The sequence below is a fragment of the Meriones unguiculatus genome, chromosome 1 (assembly GCF_030254825.1).
Source record: "Meriones unguiculatus strain TT.TT164.6M chromosome 1, Bangor_MerUng_6.1, whole genome shotgun sequence".
Taxonomy (NCBI): Eukaryota; Metazoa; Chordata; class Mammalia; order Rodentia; family Muridae; genus Meriones; species Meriones unguiculatus.
Genome location: NC_083349.1, coordinates 23107173 through 23128040, shown reverse-complemented (window position 1 = coordinate 23128040; position 20868 = coordinate 23107173). Strand labels below are relative to the sequence as shown.

The 20868-nt window shown below is 47.5% G+C and overlaps 2 protein-coding genes across 4 annotated transcripts in view; one reads left to right on the top strand and one right to left on the bottom strand.

Moving 5' to 3' along the window:
* The window catches only part of Rad9a (RAD9 checkpoint clamp component A), a 61597-nt gene that overhangs the window by 11120 nt on the left and 29609 nt on the right, over window positions 1-20868 (top strand). The gene's annotated exons all lie outside the window — the stretch shown is intronic.
* On the bottom strand, window positions 12880-14753 carry Pold4 (DNA polymerase delta 4, accessory subunit). Its single transcript, XM_021656208.2, has 4 exons — window positions 14448-14753; window positions 14025-14114; window positions 13684-13795; window positions 12880-13326 (listed from the first exon to the last, which is right to left on the bottom strand). Exons 1-4 carry the CDS (start codon window positions 14542-14544, stop codon window positions 13302-13304), a joined length of 324 nt encoding a protein of 107 aa, XP_021511883.1. The 5' UTR covers window positions 14545-14753; the 3' UTR covers window positions 12880-13301.

Genomic DNA, 20868 nt, shown 5'->3' with positions numbered 1-20868 from the left:
TAAAAAAAAAAAACAAAAAAACCAAAACTGTTATTGAAGCCTTTTTTTAAACTATTACAATAGAATATCTCTAAGTAATTCACAAAAAATAATCAGTTTTATTCTCTTACATTCTCAGACACCAGGCATGCACATAGTACACATACCTAAATACTTATACACATAAAATAACTACATTTAAAAAATTTTTTTAAATTTCTTTTTATGGGGGCTGGAGAGATGTCTCCAGGGTTTAAGAGCACTGACTCCTTTTCCAGAGGACCTGGCTTCAATTCTCAGCACCCACATGGCAGCTCCCAACTGTCTGGAACTCCAGGATCTAACCCTCACACTGACATAAATGCAAGCAAAACAGTAATGCACGTAAAATAAACATAAATGCATTATTGAACATTGTTTCTTTCTATGTTTGTGGGTGTTCTGCCTGCACGTATATTCATGTGCCACATGCACGCAGTGTCCTCAGAGGCCAGAAGAGACTGTCCGATCCCCTGGGACTAGAGTTATACATGGTTGTGAGCCACTGTGTAGGGGCTGGGATTTGTTTTTTGTTTTTGTTTTTGGTTGTTTAGTTGGTTTCGGTATTTTGTTTGTTTGTTTTTAAGACAAGGTTTCCCTTGTATAACCACCCTAGCTGTTCTGGAAAGGGCCTGGGATTTGAACCCTGATCTTCTGGAAGAGCAGCCAATGCTCCCAACCACTGAGCCACCTACTTAGCATCCAATAAATAATTAGGTGGTTTTGTTTGTTTGCTTTTCAAGATAGGGTTTCTGTGTGTAGCCCTGACTGTCCTGGAACTCACTCTATAGACCAGTCTGGCCTTGAACTCATAGAGATCCGACTGCCCCTGCCTCCCAGGTGCTGGGATTAAAGGCATGTGCCACCACTGCCCAGCAGTACTTAAATTTTAAAAATGAATTATTATTCAGCCATCAAAAGAAATTAAGTACTTGTGATTGACACTATGGATGAATCTTAAAATTCTTGTATGAAATCAAAGAAACGAGACATAAAAGACAACATGCTGCATGATTCTACTTATTTCTTTTGTTTGCTTAAGATTTATTTATTTATTATTTATACAGCATTCTGCCTGCACGTATGCCAGCATATCATCAGAGGGCACCAGATCTCGTTATACATGGCTGTGAGCCACCATGTGGTTGCTGTAAATTGAACTCAGGACCTTTGGAAGAACAGCCATTGTTCTTAAACTCTGAGCCTTCTCTCCACTTTATATTTATTTATTTTCATTAAAAACATTTTTATGAGATGGGCATGGTGGCAAGCATCTATAATCCCAGCACTCAGGGAGGCAGAGGCAGGCGTATCTCTGTGAGTTCAAAGCCAGCTTGGTCTACAAAGCAAGTCCAGGACAGCCAAGGCTACACAGAGAAAAAAAAACAAAACATTTTTATGTCTATGGTGCAGTGTCCACAAAGGCCAGAAGAGCCATCAGATCCCCTGGAGCTTGTTTGTTTGTTTGTTTGTTTTAGATTTAGTTGTTTGGTTTTTTTTTAATGTGTATGAGTGTTTTGCCTGAATGCATGTATGTGAGGCATATATGGGCTCGGTGCTCCTGGAACTGAAGTTACAGATGGCTGTGAGCTGCCGTGTGGATTCTGGAATTGAACCCAGGTCCTCTGCAAGAACAGCAAGTGCTCTTAACTACTGAGCTGTCTCTCCAACACTGCATGATTCTGTCTGTGAGAAATGTTCAGAAGAAGCAAATCCATAGAGACTGAAAATATGTGTGCTGTTGCCAAGGGGACTTGGAACTGACTGTCAGTAGCAGCAGAGTTTCTCTGTGGAGTGATTAGAACGTTGTTGAACCAAGCGATCATGTTTAAGATATGGCCCCCTGGTTAAGAGCATGTACGGCTCTTCTGTAGGACCCAAGCTCAATTGCCAACACTCACGTCAGATTGCTTGCAACCACCCTTAACTCCAGCACCAGGGGAACCCAATCTCTGCAGACAGCCTGCACTCACATGCAAATACACATAATTCAAATGAAAATAAAATCTTTAAAATATCTTTTTTAATTCTTTAATGTGCCTTCTGACTGCACCCCTGCACACATACCTGTCATGCCCTGCCCTCTGACAGAACAGTAAGCTCACTTAACTGCTGAGCCGTCTGCCCAACCTCGACACAGACATTTTTAAGAAGAATGACTAAACTTGAAAGACTGGCACCGCCAGCTGCTGGTGCAGATGTAAGGCTCCTAAGCCAGCTCCACTCTTCCATTCTGCATGGCGCTCAGGACTTCACACAGGCGAGGTACCCATGCTAGGAACCATTGAGCTAACTCCCCTAACACAGTCCTACATGCTGATGGGAATGCAAGATGGTATAATCACTTTGCTAGATGAATCTATTGTGTATTGTAAAATGTAATATGCATGTATATTATGCATACTGGAGAGATGGCTCAGTGGGTAGGTGCATGGGCTTCTCTTCTAGACCTGGGTTGAGTTTCCAGCATCCATGTGACAGCTCACAATTGTCTATAACTCCAGTTCCAGGAAACCTTCAGGCCTCTGTGGGCACCAGGCACACACATAGTACACAAACATACATGCAGGCAAAACGTCCGTACACATGAAATAAAACAAATCTGTAAAAATAAATAAGTGAAATTGAATACACATATGATACATAACCTAGTAATGTGACTTTTTGGCATTTACCCAAGAGAGATGGAAAATGTATGCAAAGACTTGTACATGACCGTGTATAACAGCTTTATTCAGCGGGGTCCAAAACTAGAAAGAACTGAAGACGTCCATCAGCTGATAAATGGCTTAGTCACATGATGGAATATTACTCAGCTATAGAAATAAATGAGTGCAGCGTGACTCATCTGTGACCTGCCTCTCCCCCAGGTCTATGGCCTGTGGCCACGGGTAGAGTCATCAGGTAACCCTGCATTCCTGACTAGGCCTGGGTAACAAAGGCCTCACTCTTCTCTGGCTAACTGGCTGGTGGAGCACAAACCCTCTATCTCCCGATCTTAGCCCTGAGCCCACCGCTGTTGCTCACATCCGCTCTCTGACGTTAGCAGGGAGGGGCAGCACAGCCTGAACCTCCCTCCCCGTCTCCTCTTCTCTCTTCCTCTACTGCTCCCTCCAGCTTTGTCATAGCCTCCTCTCCTGGCTGCCTGCCCCATCTCCCTTCACCTGCGACTCTGCTCTCACTGCTGCCCGATACACAACGGTGTGACTGAAACTCATAGAGGTTGCTATTTTTAATCTTTGAATTGTTTTATTGGGGGAGGTTTGCATGTGTAGGTCAGAGTACAACTCTGCGGAGTCAGTCCTTACCCTGCCTTTGGGCTCCAGGAATCAAGTTCAGCTTGCCGGACTCTCACAAATATTATAAAGTGAATAAGCCAGACATGCTCATGGTGGTAGTTATGAGAAGTTCTAGGAAAGACAAGATATGTTTCTGGTTACAGAAACCAATTATGTAGGACGAGGGAAAAGAGGATTATATACAAAGAAGAGTAAGAAGCTTTTGGGGCTGACGAATGTTCTAGATTATCATAAGATTGGTGGTTAAGGTAGTGTATACGTTTATCAGAGATGTCCACTTATAATTCAGTTTTGGGGGTGGATATGTACCTGATCCCAGTTGCCTGGCTTGATCACAATACCACAAAAAAATAAAAAATAAAAACCCTGGCTGGAGAATGGCTCAGAGGTTAAGAGCACCAGCTGCTCTTCCAGAGGTTCTGAGTGCAATTCCCAGCAACCACATGGTGGCTCACAACCATCTACAATGAATCTGGTTCCCTCTTCTGGCGAGCAGGTGTACATGCAGACAGAATATTTGTATACATAATAAATAAATAAATCTTTAAAAAAAATAAAATAAATAAAAACCCTGTAATGTTGTTGCAGATAAATTATACCTTACTAAAAATGTTTTTTTTAAACTCTCACTACTATCATCTATAATACTAAATCCCACCCTGGAAGATTTTCTTTCATAATTTTTCTCCATTTGTGACCTGTTTTCCAACATCTGTGTAGTCTTTGTGGTTTTTTTTATTTTGTCTTTTTGGTTCATCCAGACATGGTTTCTTTGTGTACTTCTAGGTGTTCTGGAACTTGCTCTGTAGACCAGGTTGGCCTTAGACTCAGAGGTCCTCCTGCCTCTGCCTCCCAAGTCCTGGGGTTAAAGGGGTGTGAGGCAGCTATGCACACCTCCGCTGCCAGCCCTACCACTAGGCTTTCTGTGTTTTTTTGTTGTTGGTTTTGTTTTTTTGTTTTTGTTTTTGTTTTTGTTTTTGAGACAGGGTTTTGTGTAGTCCTGGCTGTCCTGGACTCTATATGTGGGTTCTATTGGCCTCAAACTTACAGAGAGCCACCTGTTTGTGCCTCTTGAGTGCTGGGATTAAAGGTGTACCACCCCCTTTCCTTTTCTGTTCTCAATGCAAAAATAGCATAACTGTTTGAAATTCATCACACCACTACTATCATCTGCAACAAGACCAGGAAGTAAAAGTGAAGGGTTTTTGATAGCTTTTTTGCTGTTAGGAAGTCTTTGAATTGTAGTGAAAATGTACTTAAATTATTATGTTCTTTTTCTTGTTTTATTCTGAAATTCATTTATTTGGTGTGTGGAGGTGTGGGTGTATCATGGCATAGAGGTCAGAGACAACTTGTAAGGGCCAGCCCTTCCATTAGGTAGGTCCTAGGGATCAAACTCAGGTCAAGCCTGGCAGCAAGTTCCTCTACCCTCGGAGCCATCTTCCCAGCCTTCATAATTCTCTTTTCTTTGGTTATAATACCAATGTGATATACAGTGAGGTTCATTTGTTTATACTTATATTTAGGTTCTAAGTTAAAGATAAATATAAAGATGTCTTTTTTTTAAAGAAAAACACGATTTTAAATATTCCATCTTCTTATTTATGTATAAATGTCAGAGTTCTCAGTCAGACTTGAAAACTCTTTTAAATAAGTCTTTGGCAATCTCTACATTGTTCTTGGTGACCTTGACAACCTTTTGATCAAAACTGAGGTTAGAGGGGTATATAAAAAGGTCACCTTATAAAGATGTGTTAGAACATCTTTAGCATAGTTATATAGTACAAGAGCCAAACTATAAAATATCCTTAGAGAAGCCTGGCTTTGTATCCTCCCTCCATCCTTACCTACTCTAACATTTCTAGTTTACCCTTCCTGTGTGTTTTTTTTTAAGATTTATTATATAAATATATATATATATATATGAGTGCTCTATTTGCATGTACACTTGCCTGTCAGAAAAGAACATCAGATCTCACGGATGGTTGCGAGCCACCATGTGGGCACTGGGAATTGAACTCAGGACCTCCGGAAGAGCAGACAGTGCTCTTAACCCCTGAACCATCTTTTTTAGCTCTCTTGTATTTTTTTTAATCAAATATATAGTTTACTTCTCTTTCTTTCCTAAAACATAGGGAGTTTATACATATGTTACAGTTTATCAATCACCACTCATCAGCCAGGAAAGCCTTCATGTCTCCAGCTCTGGTGGCACACTGGGTAGCCCTGGTAGGCAGGGTCAAAGGTTGCTTTCAGTATTCTGCCACTCACACAGTGCCACAGTGAATAGGCTTGCACACATGTTTGTTGAAGCGATTCTGCAGGGTAGGTTGTAGGCAGTACTGGGGTTGTTGAGTCAAATGATGAATGGCGTGTCGTCATACTTCCTTCAGATCCTCCCAGAGCCAGGCTGTTTTGAGCTTCTACCTGTTTCTGCTGTGCATGGCTGGCAGAGGGTGCTGTCTGAGGTCACTGGAGTAAAGCTGAGCATTTTTTTAAGGGGTGGAGCAGGGCTCTTCCTTCCACAAGCTACCCACCCCAACAGGTGTCACAAGTGTGCATGTTAACCAGCTAGCTGGAAGTTTGATGTTCGTTTGAGAGTCATCAGATTTGAACTTCTGCTAAATCTGTTGTCTTGACAAGTTGCCCCTTGTCCCAGTGTTGGGACACTGCCAGGTAAAAGGGAGAATGAGCCGGCTAGAAATAACATTTGAAAGGATTAGGTAGGAATCCCTTCTCTCCCAGTGACTGTAATACAGAGAGGGCAGCATTGTAAGTCCAGGCATAGCCACAGAATGTTGCAGTGCTATGGCACAATGGCCTTTTACCCTATGACATTGTTTCCTCCTCCATCATAATCCTCCTCCTCATCATCATCGTTTTTCTGTGACTGGGTCTCAGGGAACCTGTGTTGACCTCAAGCTCACTGTGTAGTTGAGGCTACCACTGAACCATCTTACCAGCCCTAGTGGCATAAATTTCTTGGGTGCTTTTTTAGAGATACTGTATGCATAAAACAAATGTGTGTGTGTGTGTGTGTGTGTATGAGAGAGAGAGAATGTGTGAGCATGTGTGTATTCCTGGGATGAAACCCAGGACCATACACATACTAAACACATATTTTACTACTGAACCACATGTTTAGCCTATATTTTTCCTCAAATGCAAACTTTTCTACAGATCTTTCCCTCCGTTCTCTATTTGTCTTAGAATTAAGGCAAGTAAGTCAGTTCATGAAGAACTTTGTGGAACTTGTGCAGTTTTATATCCACCAGGTACTTAAACTTCCCCCTGGAAAGAGTGTCAATCAGTAACCGTAGACAGGTATTTCCCACATACAGATGGGCCTGCAGGATCGGCTTCCAGATAGAGATAGAAAGGGATATATCTGCATTTATGATTCAATGAAAGCTGTCAAACTAATATCCGTGGAGTTGGACAAGTTTGCACTGCAGCAGTGTGGGACTGAAACGGCGGGATCCTGGCCAGTGACCTGGAGAGAAAGCTGGACAGTGCCAAGTGCTCCTGACAGGATGACTGTCTCTGCTCTGTCCCTCAGTGGATCTGACTGGGCTGCGCTGACTAGGCTGGCCCCTGGAGGCCCTGGCTTACAAACAGGAAAGGGTCTGCTTCTGAACTTGACAGAGGAGTGATTTAGGTAGAGCCTAGGTTTCATTAAGGTTTAGGAGTAGCCTTCACATTGTAAATTATTTCACAGGCTAGAGGGACAAACAGACCAGAAACAGATGTGAACATGAAGTGGGAAGGTTGTCACCATAGAATGGACCCTGCTGTATGGGGGCAAAGATCAAATCCTCTCCATCAGTGAGGAAAGTGGCATGGACTGTTGTCCTAATGTTACATGCCATAACAAACAGGCCACCACAGGGAGCACCAAGGGATCCTTAGCTCAATTAGGCAAAGCTTCACAGAGAGAAAAACAGGGTGCAGGAAGGGCTTGAGCCAGCAAGAGAAGCCATCAGTACCTCATAGTGTGGTATCGGAGGTAGCCTCAAAGTTAGAACAAGATGCCTTTTCCTTCAGGTTACAAACTTGGGCCCAAAAAGGACCTAAGACCTAGCACATGGTCTACAATCATTCGAACCCTGCTGTGGGCTCATCTGTCTAGTTCTCAGGCAGCCTCTGTGGGGCCCTCCCATCAGGCTTGCCCTGGCTGGCAGCATGGTCTGAGGGTGGATGAATGCCGCCACACCTGAATCAGTGAGAATGAGTCAGTGTGGTCCTCCTCATTACCGTGACACTGAGAAAGCCCAAATAGAAGTGCAAAGCAAGAACAGAGGAGGGGATCCAGCACCTGTCTGGGTAGCTATGCAGCTGACTGCAACTGCCTTGCCAGTCTTTCTGCCACTCTAAGACTTTAGTCTCTGCTTGGCTGGATCTTCTTTTAACTCTAAAGAGAATTTTCCTGAGAGCCACCTTTGGTTTCCTTATCCCACATTTTCCTGTCCCTTTAGTCTCAGAAGATTTGTCCCGTATTCTTGGGGTCAGTGGTCACTTCTGTGCAAGTGAGTCTCTTCTGCCTCTGATGTCATCCCCTCCCTGTCCTCTCTTCTGGACTTGAACTCTGTTTCCATCGCCAGCCAAGTTTTCCCTCTGGATAGCTACCATCACCTCAAACTGACCATGTGTAAAATTGAGCCTGGCCCCCTCCCATCTCTACTTTTCTGCTCATGGCCTCAGCGTTCTTTCAACCACCCAAACTTAGACACTGAGTCAGATCTGGCTCCTTCTCCTGCTCTTCCATTCCCAGATACTAGTCTTTGCCAACTTCCTTTACAACAGTCTTTGTCCTTCCCATTGTCCCTGTTAATCCAAGGTCTTAGCACTCCATGTCTTGAATATTTAATAGCTTCCTACTTAATCTTTCTCCCTGCACTATTATTCCCCCTCCTTCCTCCCTCCTCCCTCCCTCTCATTTTTTAGACAGGGTTTCTCTATGTAGCCCTGGCTATCCTGTAGCTTGCTATATAGACCAAGCCAGCCTTGAACTCACAGAAATCTGCCTGCCGCTGCCTCCTGAATGCTGTGATTAAAAGTGTGTGCCAAACACCTTGACAACAATCTTTCTTTTATTCTTTCATTCCTGGCCGAAAAGACTTTTCAGGATGGCTCTCTTGATCTTGTTTCTTCTGCCTAGAAACCTTCAGGCACTCTCATTATCATAGATACAGTCCAGCTCAAGAGCCCTTCCTTGGTCCCAGCCTGCCTCTTTGGCTTTATCATATATAACAAAGAAGACATGCTTGGAGCTGGACTCTAGGATCAAATCTTACATGCCATGTTGCCCAGAGCAACTTCCTCACTGTCTCTGTGTAATAAGCATTATAGCCATGTCCAGAGTAGCTGTAAGATAAAATGCACACAGGCCAGTGCTGCTAGACACATAAGTACCTCTGCTGGCTTTCTCCTTCCTTCCTATATTACACCTGTATGTATGCATGATGCATGTGTAGTCCTGTGTGCCTGGTGCCAGCAGAGGCCAGAAGAAGGTGTGAGGGCCCCTGGAACTAGGGTTACGAGTGTTTGTGAGATGCCATGTGGGTGCTAGGAACTAAAGCTAGCTCCTCTGCAAGAGCAACAAGTACTCTTCACCTGCTCAGCCATCTTTCCAGTCCACTAGATGCTTTTGGTTGTGCTGCCAAAAGTACCGAGTACTACAATACACACGGCATAGACTGCATACATCACTCTGATTACACATGCTCCCTATCTTAGTTTGATTTTTATTGCTCCAACAAAAACCATGAACAAAAGTAACCAGAGGAGGAAACTGTACTTCATCTGTACTTCTAGGTAACAGTCCACCAATGAGGGCATTCGGGGCAGAAACTCAAGCAAGGCAGGAGGAACCTGAAGGCAGGAACTCAAGCAGAAGCCATAGGGGAATGCTCCTTACTGGCTTGATCCTCCTGGCTTGCTCAGTTTACTTTCTTATACACCTCAGGACCTCTTGCCTAGGGATGGCATCACCTGCTATGGGCTGGGCTCTTCCGCATCAAAATTAATCAAGAAAATGTCCCCGCAGGCCCGCCTCCTTTGGGTGAGTGCTCATTCCCGGCTGCACAGTGTTGGCGCAGTGCTTCTCAGACCACCTAGGCTGTGATAGGCGTCAGAGGCTTCCGAGGCTACACACACGTCTTCCTAAAGGGTTTTCATTTATTTTTATGTTAAAACAGCTACTCCAGACACATCACCGGAGTCAGGAGTCAAATGTAAAATTGGCAAATTTAAAAATGACAAAACACAACACTACTGAGACTCCTCAGAAACTCTAGAGTGGAAGGTCTAAGAGCAGGGACACTGTGAGTCCAAAGGCTTGGTACAGATGAGGGTTAGCAGGGTAACCAGTGCAGCAGGAGGGGTCATTTGCCCTGGAGGCTTCTGCAGATTAGTTGCTATACACCCCTACTCCAGATGTTGTCTGCTTCCTGAGAACGGGGCACCTCTGTGTCTTTAGACTCCTAGGATGCCTGGGGGCAGCACTTGTATTACATGAGGGATTTTTTCCCCCTTAAATTTCCCCCATATGTAGGCCTTATCTCATCAAGTCCTTAAACATCTGGAGTGCAGGTGTTTGGCTAGCCTGGCGGGACAGCTGTGAAGGCTGGCTTTGCTGTTTGCTGGCTGGGCAGAGCATTTTCCCTCTCAGCCTCAGTTTCTTTCTCTGTAAGGCGTAGACAGTACTTACCTAATGAGATTGTTCTCAGGCCTCAGCTGGTGACATGAATGCAGTATTCAGCACAGCAGGATAGGCACCCAGCAAACATGCCACCCTGCCCAGCAGTGCCAGGCCCTCAGTGTGCATCTGCTCCTCCAGTACCCTAACCCCTCAAGACCTCCCTCCCATACCTACTCCCCGGGGCTCACAGTAGATTTTATCTAGAGTTTCCAGCTCTCATGACCTTAACAATGACCTCACTCCCAACTGCATCACATCCTGTCCTGGGGGCACCACTCTTGATTGTTCACACTGTGTAATTAAGCTGCTATGCTACTCTATCTAAAACAAAGGAGAAAAACAAACTTCCTTTGATCTCATCCCTTTCTAGCTAGCACTCCAGTCTGCACTCCTTTACAGTAAAATGTTCCTCAAAGAAACATGTTCCTCACTTCAGCAGCATATATACTAACATTGGAATGATAGGATAGCATGGAGTCTGTGAGGCACCCCAGATTGCTCTTCCACACGGTTCAGTGTTAGAGGCAGAGTTGCTACTGCCACTGTCCCTCCCCTAGCATAATACTGCCTTTAACCATGAGCCAAAATAAATCTTTCCTCCATCTGAAAACAAACCAAAACTGACAAGCTCCCTGCTTCCCGTTCAGGCAGGCTCTTACCATCATACCACAAAGCTGTTCTCACCAAAGTTCCCCAGGGACCTCTGTGTGGCCAAATCCAGCAGGACCCTCTCAGACTGCATTTTACCAGCTTCTTGGAAACACCTAAAGGTTGGGACTCCCTGCCAGGCCTCTCCTGGCCCTCCACTGTCTCAGCAGGATGCCCCCACCTCCATCTCCTTTGTGCTATTCTCCCATCTCTCTGGCTTAAGTGCAAAGCTGGGCTGTCCTGGGATCCCACTTAATACTCTTGTTTGTTTGTTTGTTTGTTTGTTTTTCTACACAGGGTTTCTCTGTGTAGACCAGGCTGGCCTTGAACTTACAGAGATCTGCCTGCCTCTGCCTCCCTGAGTGCTGGGATTCCAGATGTGTGCTGTATATGCTAAATATACTGATATACTGGTTGATTGATGGGCTTGCTTTTTTGTTCCTTTGTTTGTTTAAGATAGGGTCTCTCTGTGTAGCCCTAACTGTCCTGTAACTCTGTATGTAGACCAGGCTGGCCTTGAACTCACAGAGACCTGCCTGTCTTTGTGTTCTGAGTGCTGGGAACTTTTTGGAGACAGGTCTTCCTGTGTTGCCAGACTGGCTTTGAAATTTCCCGAGTGAGTCAGGTCCCTGGTTATCTGGATTCCACATGAATAGCACTGTGCCCAGCTCATTCTTGTCACCTTAAATGCTATTTGAAAGTTCCCCAAAGTTATATCTCAAATCCAGACCTCTACAGAATTCCAGATTTACCATATCCTCTACCTACACTTCCTGGGATACACTGCAAACACTTCAAATATAACATATTGACTGGGGGGTGTAGCACAGTCATAGAGCACTGGCCTATTGTAGGCCAGACCCCAGGTTCCACCACAGTAACCCCCTCCCCCAAAGTCAAAACATCTAGAGCTCTTTGTTCTTGTTTCCCTTCCTACTCTCCTCTTCCCACAGTCCTCCCTGTCTTCTATGGGCTACCTGATCTTCCAGCCACTCAAGCCAAGTCATCCTTGGCTCCTGTCCCTTAAATCCCAGTCAAGATCAGCAACTCCTAGTGGTCAGTTGTCCCCTCAAAATAAAATCTGGCCACTTCTTACCAGCTCCATCTCCCCACCCTGCTTCAAATGACATCACTGTCACCTCTTTTCAGGCAGGTGTCATTAGCCTGCCAAGCAGAGCGGTTTCACCACCTGTCTGCTTCCCCAACTCCACAGACTGTTTCCGCCCACAGCTGCAGTCATATTTTCAAAACATCAGTTCAATGATGTCATTCCTCAAAGCCATCTATATCTCCTCTCACTCACTGTAAAATCCAGATTTCTTATCATGGTCTACATCCAATGGGACCTGCCTGCTACCTATTGGCCTCATTCCCTTCTGCCCCTTGTCCCCTGTGTTCTGATCATGTTCTTATGTGAACAGTCTGGAAATGTCCCTGCCACTGAGCCTTTCTCCTTGTCATTCTTTCTGTCTAAAACATTTACAAAGATATGAGCCTTCTCTCCTTTACTTCCTTTTATGTTTCTTTTCAAATGCTACCGTACTATGGGGCTCTTCCTGTCTGACTCCTCAAAATATCACCTTGACATTCTCTGACCCCCTACAAACCCCTCACCTTATTTTTACTTAATGCTGACCACCACATGACATAACTAATTTTCATGTTTGTTTTGCCTATATTTTCAGTGATAGTAACACCTTATGGGGACCTATGGTGCCAGAAGCGTAACAGCTGCTCATAAGCTGGGCATATCAGGCATGTTTTTCCATGGCTGGTCTGGGAAGGTGGCTTAGAGTGGTTTTCTAAGTACTACCAGGGGACACCAGAGGCCATCTCAGCTTTTGAAAAGACTTCCTTAGAAAGATAGTTATGGAAGCCTGGTGGTGACACACAAGCCTTTAATCTCAGCAAGAGACAAAGGCAGGTGGGTGTCTGTGAGTTAGAGGCCAACCTGTTTATAGTGAGTTCTAGGAAAAACAGAACTCCCTTGAATCCCAGCAGTCTGAGCCAGAGGCAGGCAGATCTCTGAATTTGAGGCCAGCCTAGTCTACAGAGTGAGTTCAGGACAGCCAGGTCTACACAGAGAAACCCTGTCTTGAACTCCCCACCCCCCAAAGGGCAGGTAACAAAAGAGCCTGTAGCTGGCTCCCCTGTCTACTTTCCTTTTGGGAACTGAATTACAATAGGACCATAATAAGGGACTAAAGGTCAGGATTTCAGGCTTAAAGTACTTTATTATAGGCCTTTGTGAGCTCCTTGATTCAAGAGCTCAGGCAGTTGTGCCCTCAGCTGGATGCCCAGTATGAGGTGGGCCTTTTAGCTTATCTGCCTACATCTTGCTTTATGCCAGACTGTGTTGGATTTGCCACATCATAGGTCAGAGAGGGTGTGGGAGTCTGACCTGGTGGTCTAACCTGGTGATCATAATTAGGCCCTAGAGGTACTTGGCTTCAGCTGCACAGGACCCAGGAGCTTCAGGAGCTGTTGGTTGGAGGCTGATCCAGGAGGACCTCCAAAGTTAGCCTGCTGTTTCTCTAGAGCCAAGCTGGGCGGAGCAGCATCTGCTGGTCATGATGTCTGTCCTCAAATTCTTGGTGGCTAGGAGGTGCCAAGGGAAGGACAGTCTAGGTGGTGCCTCAGAGTGGGTAGTGATGCCAGAGGCTGTGGAGGACAGGGTGGGAGAAGAAACGCATAGCCAAGTTAGTTCTATTCTTTGATGTGCTCTCACCGGTTCTTAACTATTGTGTGCGGTTCTACGACTTGTGAACACCTCAGTACTCAGAGAGAGCTCCACGGCCCCTAGAAATACTCTTCCCCCACTGTTAGTGCATAGAGGTGAGGATCATTATAGGGATCTGCCTTGTGCCAGGCACCTAGAAGACCCTTCTTGTTTGTCAGGAAGGACTCCCTAAGTCTGTGCCCATTTCTTCAAGTCAAGGCAACCCCTATGCAGAGAGAGGGGGGCAACTCCTGGAGAAGGCCCCAGTTCCCCTGACAGCTGTCCAGGCCCGTCCTGACCTGCACTGGAAGCGGGGGTCTTCAGGGTGTGTCTTCAGCACCTGGTGCACCTCTAGGGGGGGCTTCAAGCCCATCTGCTCTGCCCGATGCCAGCGCTGCAGCCGTGTAATACCTGCCAGGGGGAAAGAAGACTCAGGACAGGCAGAAGAGTCCAGGCTGGGGAGTACAGAGGGAAGCTTCTTGAACCTCCACATGTCTGTCTGTGGAGACAGGGTTCAAGAGTTAGGCAGGCACTTGCATTATTTCTAACACATCGATGCCAGAACTGACATCTGACACATCGATGCCAGGACTGGTTCAGAGAGGTGCCTGATGGCAGGGGCTGGAAACGGGCTTCTCACCTGTGCAAGGCCCATACTGCCAGGCCAGGTCAAACTGCCTCAGCAGCTCCAGCTCTGCTTCCTCCTGGCTGAGGGACTGGATGTCTTCCCCTACAATGATATGGGGCGCCTCAGTCCCATCGAGGCCTTTGCCCTTTGGAACTTATCCTGGTTATCTCCTCACTCATTTGCTTTTGCCATCCTGCAGCCAGGCAGCTCATCGGAAGTGCAAGACATGCTAGCTTCCCCTTCTAGCCAGCACACACACACACACACACACACAGAGAGAGAGAGAGAGAGAGAGAGAGAGAGAGAGAGAGAGAGAGAGAGAGGACAGAGACGGAAAGAGACAGGGAGAGAGGGAGAGACGAAGAGAGATGGGGGAGAGAGATCTTTCTGATCCCTGCATGTCCATTCTTCCTGCCACCCCCACATTTCAGAGACCTAGCTCCGGTGCCAGCTCCCCCTTGCTGTGCCCAGGCGGCCCCTCCCTCTTCTTCACAACAGGGTAGGAGTCAGTGATGAGCCGCTTCCGACCCATGGTGGCCACCCAGGCAGGCGGAGCAGGAGGCAATAGCAGGAAAGAAAAGGCAGGGCAGTGGGCCTGTGAGAGACAGCTGCTGAGAGTGAGAGAGAGGGCCAGGGAGCGATGGGCCAGCGATGGACAGACAAGTTGACCCAGACAAGCAGAGAGAGGAAGTCCCTAGGTTCCAGGGAATGACGCGTGTCTTCCGCCCCCACAAACACGCAAACAACAGAGACCTCAGCAAATGGCAAGCGGCCTTTGTGGGGCGGGGCCCTAACTCTAGCCAATGGAAGCCTGCAGAAGGCAGAGGCGGGACAGCTGGTTCGGAGTGAGGAGGGGTTAGGCGGAACCAAGGACCTGTCAAGATGCCCCAGACTTCACCACCTCCTCTGGTCCCTCATTGGTCTACTTGAGTCCCTAGGGACAGATAAGAGAGTTACCCTCGGCCTCTCACTTCCCGTTTTTCCTTCCTAGGCAAATGTTCTTTTCAGCCTCACTAATCCCCGTGGCCAGTTTGTAAGTCCCCTGAGCCCTGCTGGAACCTTTCTCTCCTGCCGGTTGGCCCCAGAGCGCTGTGGGATCAGATCTGTAAGTCCAAAGAGTTTGGACTAATCCTGGTCCTTCCCTGCTCCTACCGGCCCCAGGAGACCAGGCTGAAGAAGCCCATGGGCTCAGAAGGCTCCTTTCTCACAGTCTGCTGGCAGAGACACCCAGCCCAGGCATGTGGTTGCCGTGTCCTCTGTCAGGTCCCACAGCTTGCCTCTGTCCACTTTACTAGTCAGGAAGATTCCATTCCAAGCTGGACGCCATTAGTCTAGTCCCCACTCTCCTTGGATTCAGATCCCCAGTTCTTAATCAGCATATCTGCTGTGTTTCTTCCAAATGTGTATATGAGCAGAAAATAATATCAATATCTCAAATGCTCATATTGGACTTACCAAGTGCTGTTCAAAGCATTTCCCACATACGAATTCAAAACTAAAACAAAAAAATATATATATCAAAAGAGTTTTGTTTTGTTTGGCAGTTGGGAGGTGTAGGTAACTTGTGGCCAGGGCTCTTGGTAACAGATGCTGTGTAACCAGCCGTCCTTATGCTCCAGAAGCCCCCAGCTTACAGGGAGGCACACACAGTTGTCAGTCCTGGGCAGGAGAGCAGGAGGAAGGGCTCCTTAGAGCTCAAGGAGCTGGCAGGCGCTGGGAGAAGACCTCCAGGAGGTAGACTGTTGTAAACAGCGCCTCTCAGTTCTCTCCTCATGACCTTTGTCTTGGGGCTCCTGTCATCGCTGACTCACCCCTACTACCACCTCCCCCTCACCAACTTCCTGGCAGCGGGTGAACGTGCTGGCCAGTGGGAGTCTGGGAACCAGCACCAGGACTGACCAGCACTAATTCACTCTGGAGAGCCCATCCGGTTCTTCCTTCCGGGCTTCGGGCTCTAATGATGGCTGCTGGGAGGCCTTTGCCCTCCTTCTCTGAAGCCCTGAGACATGGCTTAGGAAGCAATGGGGTTTTGTGAGTGTGGAGACACAGATCACTCTCGATAGGAGCCCACCAGTGGGGAGGAGAAGGCCATGTCTCCAGGGACCCCATCTGGCCTGGCCTTCCTTATCAGCATCTTGAGGAAGAGGGAGCTGTAGGTACACTGTGAAGACCTATAAGGCCTTTCTCTGACCCATTGTTTGGGTTGTTGGCCCAGGCCTGCTTCCCATCTGTCTCCTGGACAAGTAGGGCCCACTTCTGAGGAGAAGGGGCCATGCAGAGTTCGGGAGGGGACCGCCAGGATTCCCTTCAAGGAAGGGAAAGGCTCAGGCATTAGGTCTAGTGAGGCAGAGTGCTCTATAGTGGGCTAGCTTCTAGGCTCTATGAGGCTGACCATTCCTCCCTAAAAGAGCTTCAGAAAGGGACTCTGAGGCTGTTCCCAAAGATATGTGGCACCCACTTCCTGAGCCCATGAAGCCCCGGGGGAGCAGAGAGCCATGGGTGGGGCAGACCCCTCCTCATTCCTCGGCCCTCCCACCCCTGAAAGCTGATAGCCGTGGGGCCTGCCACCGCCCAGGAAGCGTGAAATGGGGTGTGCCGCTGGGCGGCCACAGCGGCTCCCACTGCTGCCTGGGCCTATTCCCCTCTCTCCTTTGGTGCCCCTGATACCTTGACCTGCTCTGTGGATCCTGGCTGGGCCATCCCTACCTGTCTCCCCTTTCTCTAGCTCCCACCCCAGTTCTGCCAGGCTCAGGTCCAGGTAGCTCACTGTCAGCCCTTAGAGATCCAGTGTTCGCCCGAGTGCAGAAACCCTAGCACTGGCCTTCTAGTGAGGGAACTCTCCCTAAGAAGCATGCTCTCTTCTCTCAGTCAGCACTGGGACCATCCTGGCCTGCTCAGCATCCGATGGTTCTCTAAGGTGTTTGGAGAACTGAGTAGCCCTTGGCCTCCTATCGTTGGGTGTTTTCCAACTTTCTTCCCTAACCTTCTTTCCCTTCTTACCTAGAACACTCTGCCTGACACAGGCAGCTTCCTGGGCCCATCCACTAAATTGTTGTTCAGCTCTCAGAGTGGAGACAAGGCTGGTGGTCTGAATTGAGGGCTCAGTTCTGTCTTGTATGGGAAGTGTCCTTGGCCAGCACTGACTTCAGAAGCTGGTGCTGGAACTAGGAGTTTAGTCATGCACCTTGGAAATACCTAAAGCCTTTCTAGGTTCAAGTCCCCGTGGAAACAGAAGAACAAACAACTTGAACAGAAGCCCAGAACTGAGACTCACAGGGGATGAGACTTACTGCTGACTGTTCCAGTGGACCCCAGATGAAGCTTGGCTTAAGTCTGGCGGTTTAGGTGTGGTCAGCACCGTACACACACACTCACACTATACACCCTGAAAGCCTCTCTCCCCGGTTTGAGGTTTGAGATGGGCCATATGGAGACAGCAAGGCAGGGCTGAGAAGATGGGCCAGGTGGAAGAGAGAGAGGAGAGCAGCCTGCTGCATGGGGCTCAATGGAATGTGAGACCTATCCCATTTCTTTCCCTCTTCTTAGCAACTCTCCCCCTGCCCCTGGCCCTGCTACTCACTCTGAACTGAAAACCATTCCAGCTCAGGGATCCTGGGCAGCCAGATGAGCCCCCCAAACGTCTTCCTTTTGCTGCCCTCATTCTTTTCCCATGTCGTATTTCTTTAGGCTCTCCTCCTAGTCCCTGCCTACCCCCTCAGACACAGCTCCTCAGCCTGGTATGTTCTGAGCTTCATGGGTGTACAGGGTAGAGGAACAGGAAGTTTTCCCTAGGTCTTGTGCCTGTTCTGCCCATGAACTTTCCACACCAGCTCTGGTCAGCTCCCCTTTGACCTGGGCCAACAGTTCTGAAGAAATTCTGGGGAAGACTTGAAACCACACCCTTCTAGTCATCTCTCACTGTGGCCACCAGGTGTCAGACTTTGTCCAGGAGGAAAGAGATCCTAATTAGTTCCTAAGAGCCACGTCCTGGAGGTTAAGGCAAATTGGGGAGGGACCTCCAAGTTATCTCTGAACTAGCCAGGCTCAGGACCCTAACTAAAGGTTAAGATAAAAACGACCAGGACTCAGACCCAAAGCTTTCTCACAATTACTCCCTCTGCTGGCAAAGGTTTTGTTCCCTGCTAGGAAATCTGGATACTAGACGGAGTTAGAAAGCTCAAGAATTGAGAGGACAGAGGCAGGGGCACTTTTGGCTCCAGAGAAGGGAGAACTCGGAGGGAACAATGCAGCCGGCCCCAAAATGCTGATGTTTGTGCTCTAGGCTAAGGAAAACAAAGGACCTTCTCAATTTTGGGTAGCTGTGGCTGTGCCAACTGGTGAATGTGTTTGTATAAGATTGGTGCTTGAGTGACAATGACTTCCCTTGCTGCTGAGGGGTCCCTGAGTCCCGGATGTTGTGTCATTCTCTGGTGAGGTATAGTGATTTGCCTCTGCCCAGGGCCTCCTCAGTATTGGCTTTAGCCTCCAGGAAGCTGCCTTCTCTTCTAGGTGTGGGGTTTCATCTCCTGTGCATCTTCTCTAACATAGGTGCATTTCTAAGCGTGGAAGATGACAGTGTGGTTTCTAATATACATGTGCTCTCTGGAGAGGATAAGAGGGAAGGTCATCCCCTCTCATCTCCACTCAGTCCTTCGAACCCTCAGAACACAGGACTTCAGGGGACAGTGCATTTAGGCAAGAGGTGGAGGCATAGTAAAGAGAGGGCATTTTCCAAGGCCGAGGACCAGCAAGACAGGCATGGTAAAGTCAAGAGACGAGGGACCCTAGGGTGCTAGAAATGGAACTGTTGAGCAATTGTGAGCCATTGTGTCATACACTGCAAGCAGAGTAAGCAGCAGAAAGAACAAAGGCAGGGCCAGCCTGGAAGATGCTTCATGTGGGGAGCTCTGGAATTCACACATAAAGCTAGGGTGGTGGCCTTACCTGGTAGCCACAATTGAGAATAGGTTCAGAGAGCACTTCAGGGCTCTAGTTTTTGGTGTTTCGCTTGTTTTGTTCTTGTTTCTTTCTTGTGTGGGGGTATGAGCATATGAGTGCGGGTTCTCATAGAGGCCAAAGGCGTTAGATCCCCCTGGAGCTGAAATTACAGGCCATTGTGAGCCACTCTGTGGGTGCTGTGAATCAGACTTGGGTCCTCTGGGAGAGTAGTATGTGCTCTTAACAACTGAACCATCTCTCGAGCGCTGGCAGGTTACAACTCTTAAGTAAGGTCTTAGAGTCGGAAGCCCAGGTATTGAGAAACCAAGGCGCAGAGCAAGACCACCTGGATCCCTCCCCAGAAGTCCTAGGTCCTGAGCGAGAGTGGAGATGAGAGGGGATGACTTCTCCCCTGTCCTCTCCAGAGAGCACACGTGTATTGGAGAGCTCCCTGTTGTCTTCCACGCTTGGAAATGCACCAGTGTTGGAGAAGATGCCTAGGAACCAAAAACCCCACACTTAGGAGAGAAGGCAGCTTCCTGGAGGCTGAGAGCCAGTACTGAGGAGGCTCTGGGTACAGGCAAGCTCTTTCTGGCTTGGCAGGAAATGTCACAAATGGGATTCACGAGAAAGATGTGTTTGCTAAGATCACCTGGTTCTTCCCTGTGGCTGCTCAGCAAGCTTTTGGGCTCTCTGTTTTTTATCTCTTCAGTTTATACCCCAAACCACTCCACTCTTCAGTTACCAATCTCCACATTTGGCAGCAGCATGTTTATATCTCATGTGCTCGTGTGTGTGTGTGTGTGTGTGTGTGTGTGTGTGTGTATGTTTTTTTTGAGACAGGGTTTCTCTGTGTAGCCTTGGCTGTCCTGGAACTTACTCTGTAAACCAGGCTATCCTCGAACTCAGAGATCCACCTGCCTCTGCCTCCCAGAGTGCTGGGATTAAAGGTGCAAGCCACCATATCCAGCATGATCTCTTTTATTGAAAACAGACAAATGGGGGGGGGGTGCTGGAAAAATGGCTCAGAGAACTGGCTGTACTTCCAGAGGTCCTAAGTTCAATTCCCAGCAACCATAGGGTGGCTCATAACCATCTAAAATGAGATCTGGTGCCCTCTTCTGGCATGCAGGCCTATATGCAGACACACATGCAGGTAAAATACTGTATAAATAATAATCAAATAAAATATTAAAAAAAAAAAAGAAAACAGACAAATGATAAGTTTTCCTTGCAACCTGTGTCTCAGTGTCCTGTATTGTAAAGCACAGGGCACTGAGAATATGTATTCACTTCTGCTTTCTTTACACTCTATCTTTCTTGGATTCATAATTTGCTGTCTGCCTCTCACCTGCTATTTCAAAGATTCCTATGGGTTGTGCATGGTGGCACATGCCTATAATCCCAGCACTTAGGACACTGAAGCAGGAGGATCACTGAGTTTTAGGTAAGCCTGGTCTATATTCAAAACAAGTTGCCTGTGTTTTTTAACTGCCTACACTAGTGTGTTCTCTACTTTCTTCTCTCAGTTCCTCCAGAGCATGAGTCTGCTGATCCGCTCTCAACTTCTAAACTCTTCAAAACTCTTTTACATCAGTTTAAATCAAATTGCCAAGGACTTCACTGTGTCAGGCCTTATGCTGAACATTATCTGGACGCATGACTAAGCAATCCTGGAGCCTGGCCTCAAAATACTTTGCGCCTGAAAAGGAGACTTAGTTGTGTCTTGCCCCATCTCTGCCGGTCCAAACTCTTCCTGCTCTCTGAAAATGGTACTGAATCTGTGCTGTGACTTTAAGCAGCAGGTGTGCTGAGCACTTGCTGCAGGCCAGGCACTACACGCACCAGTGCTTTCGCGCTGCTGCTTCCCCACAGCCGACACCTCTCACCCATGAGGCACGGCTCTCTGCCCTAAACT

Coding starts and splice junctions, on each gene's coding strand:
- Pold4 (XM_021656208.2), bottom strand. CDS start 14,544: ATGGGTCGGAAGCGGCTCATCACTGACTCCTACCCTGTTGTGAAGAAG. Junction 14,115..14,447: donor GGAGCTGGCACCGGAGCTAG/GTCTCTGAAATG, acceptor ATATCATTGTAG/GGGAAGACATCCAGTCCCTC. Junction 13,327..13,683: donor GACCCCCGCTTCCAGTGCAG/GTCAGGACGGGC, acceptor TGTCCTCCACAG/CCTCTGGCATCACTACCCAC.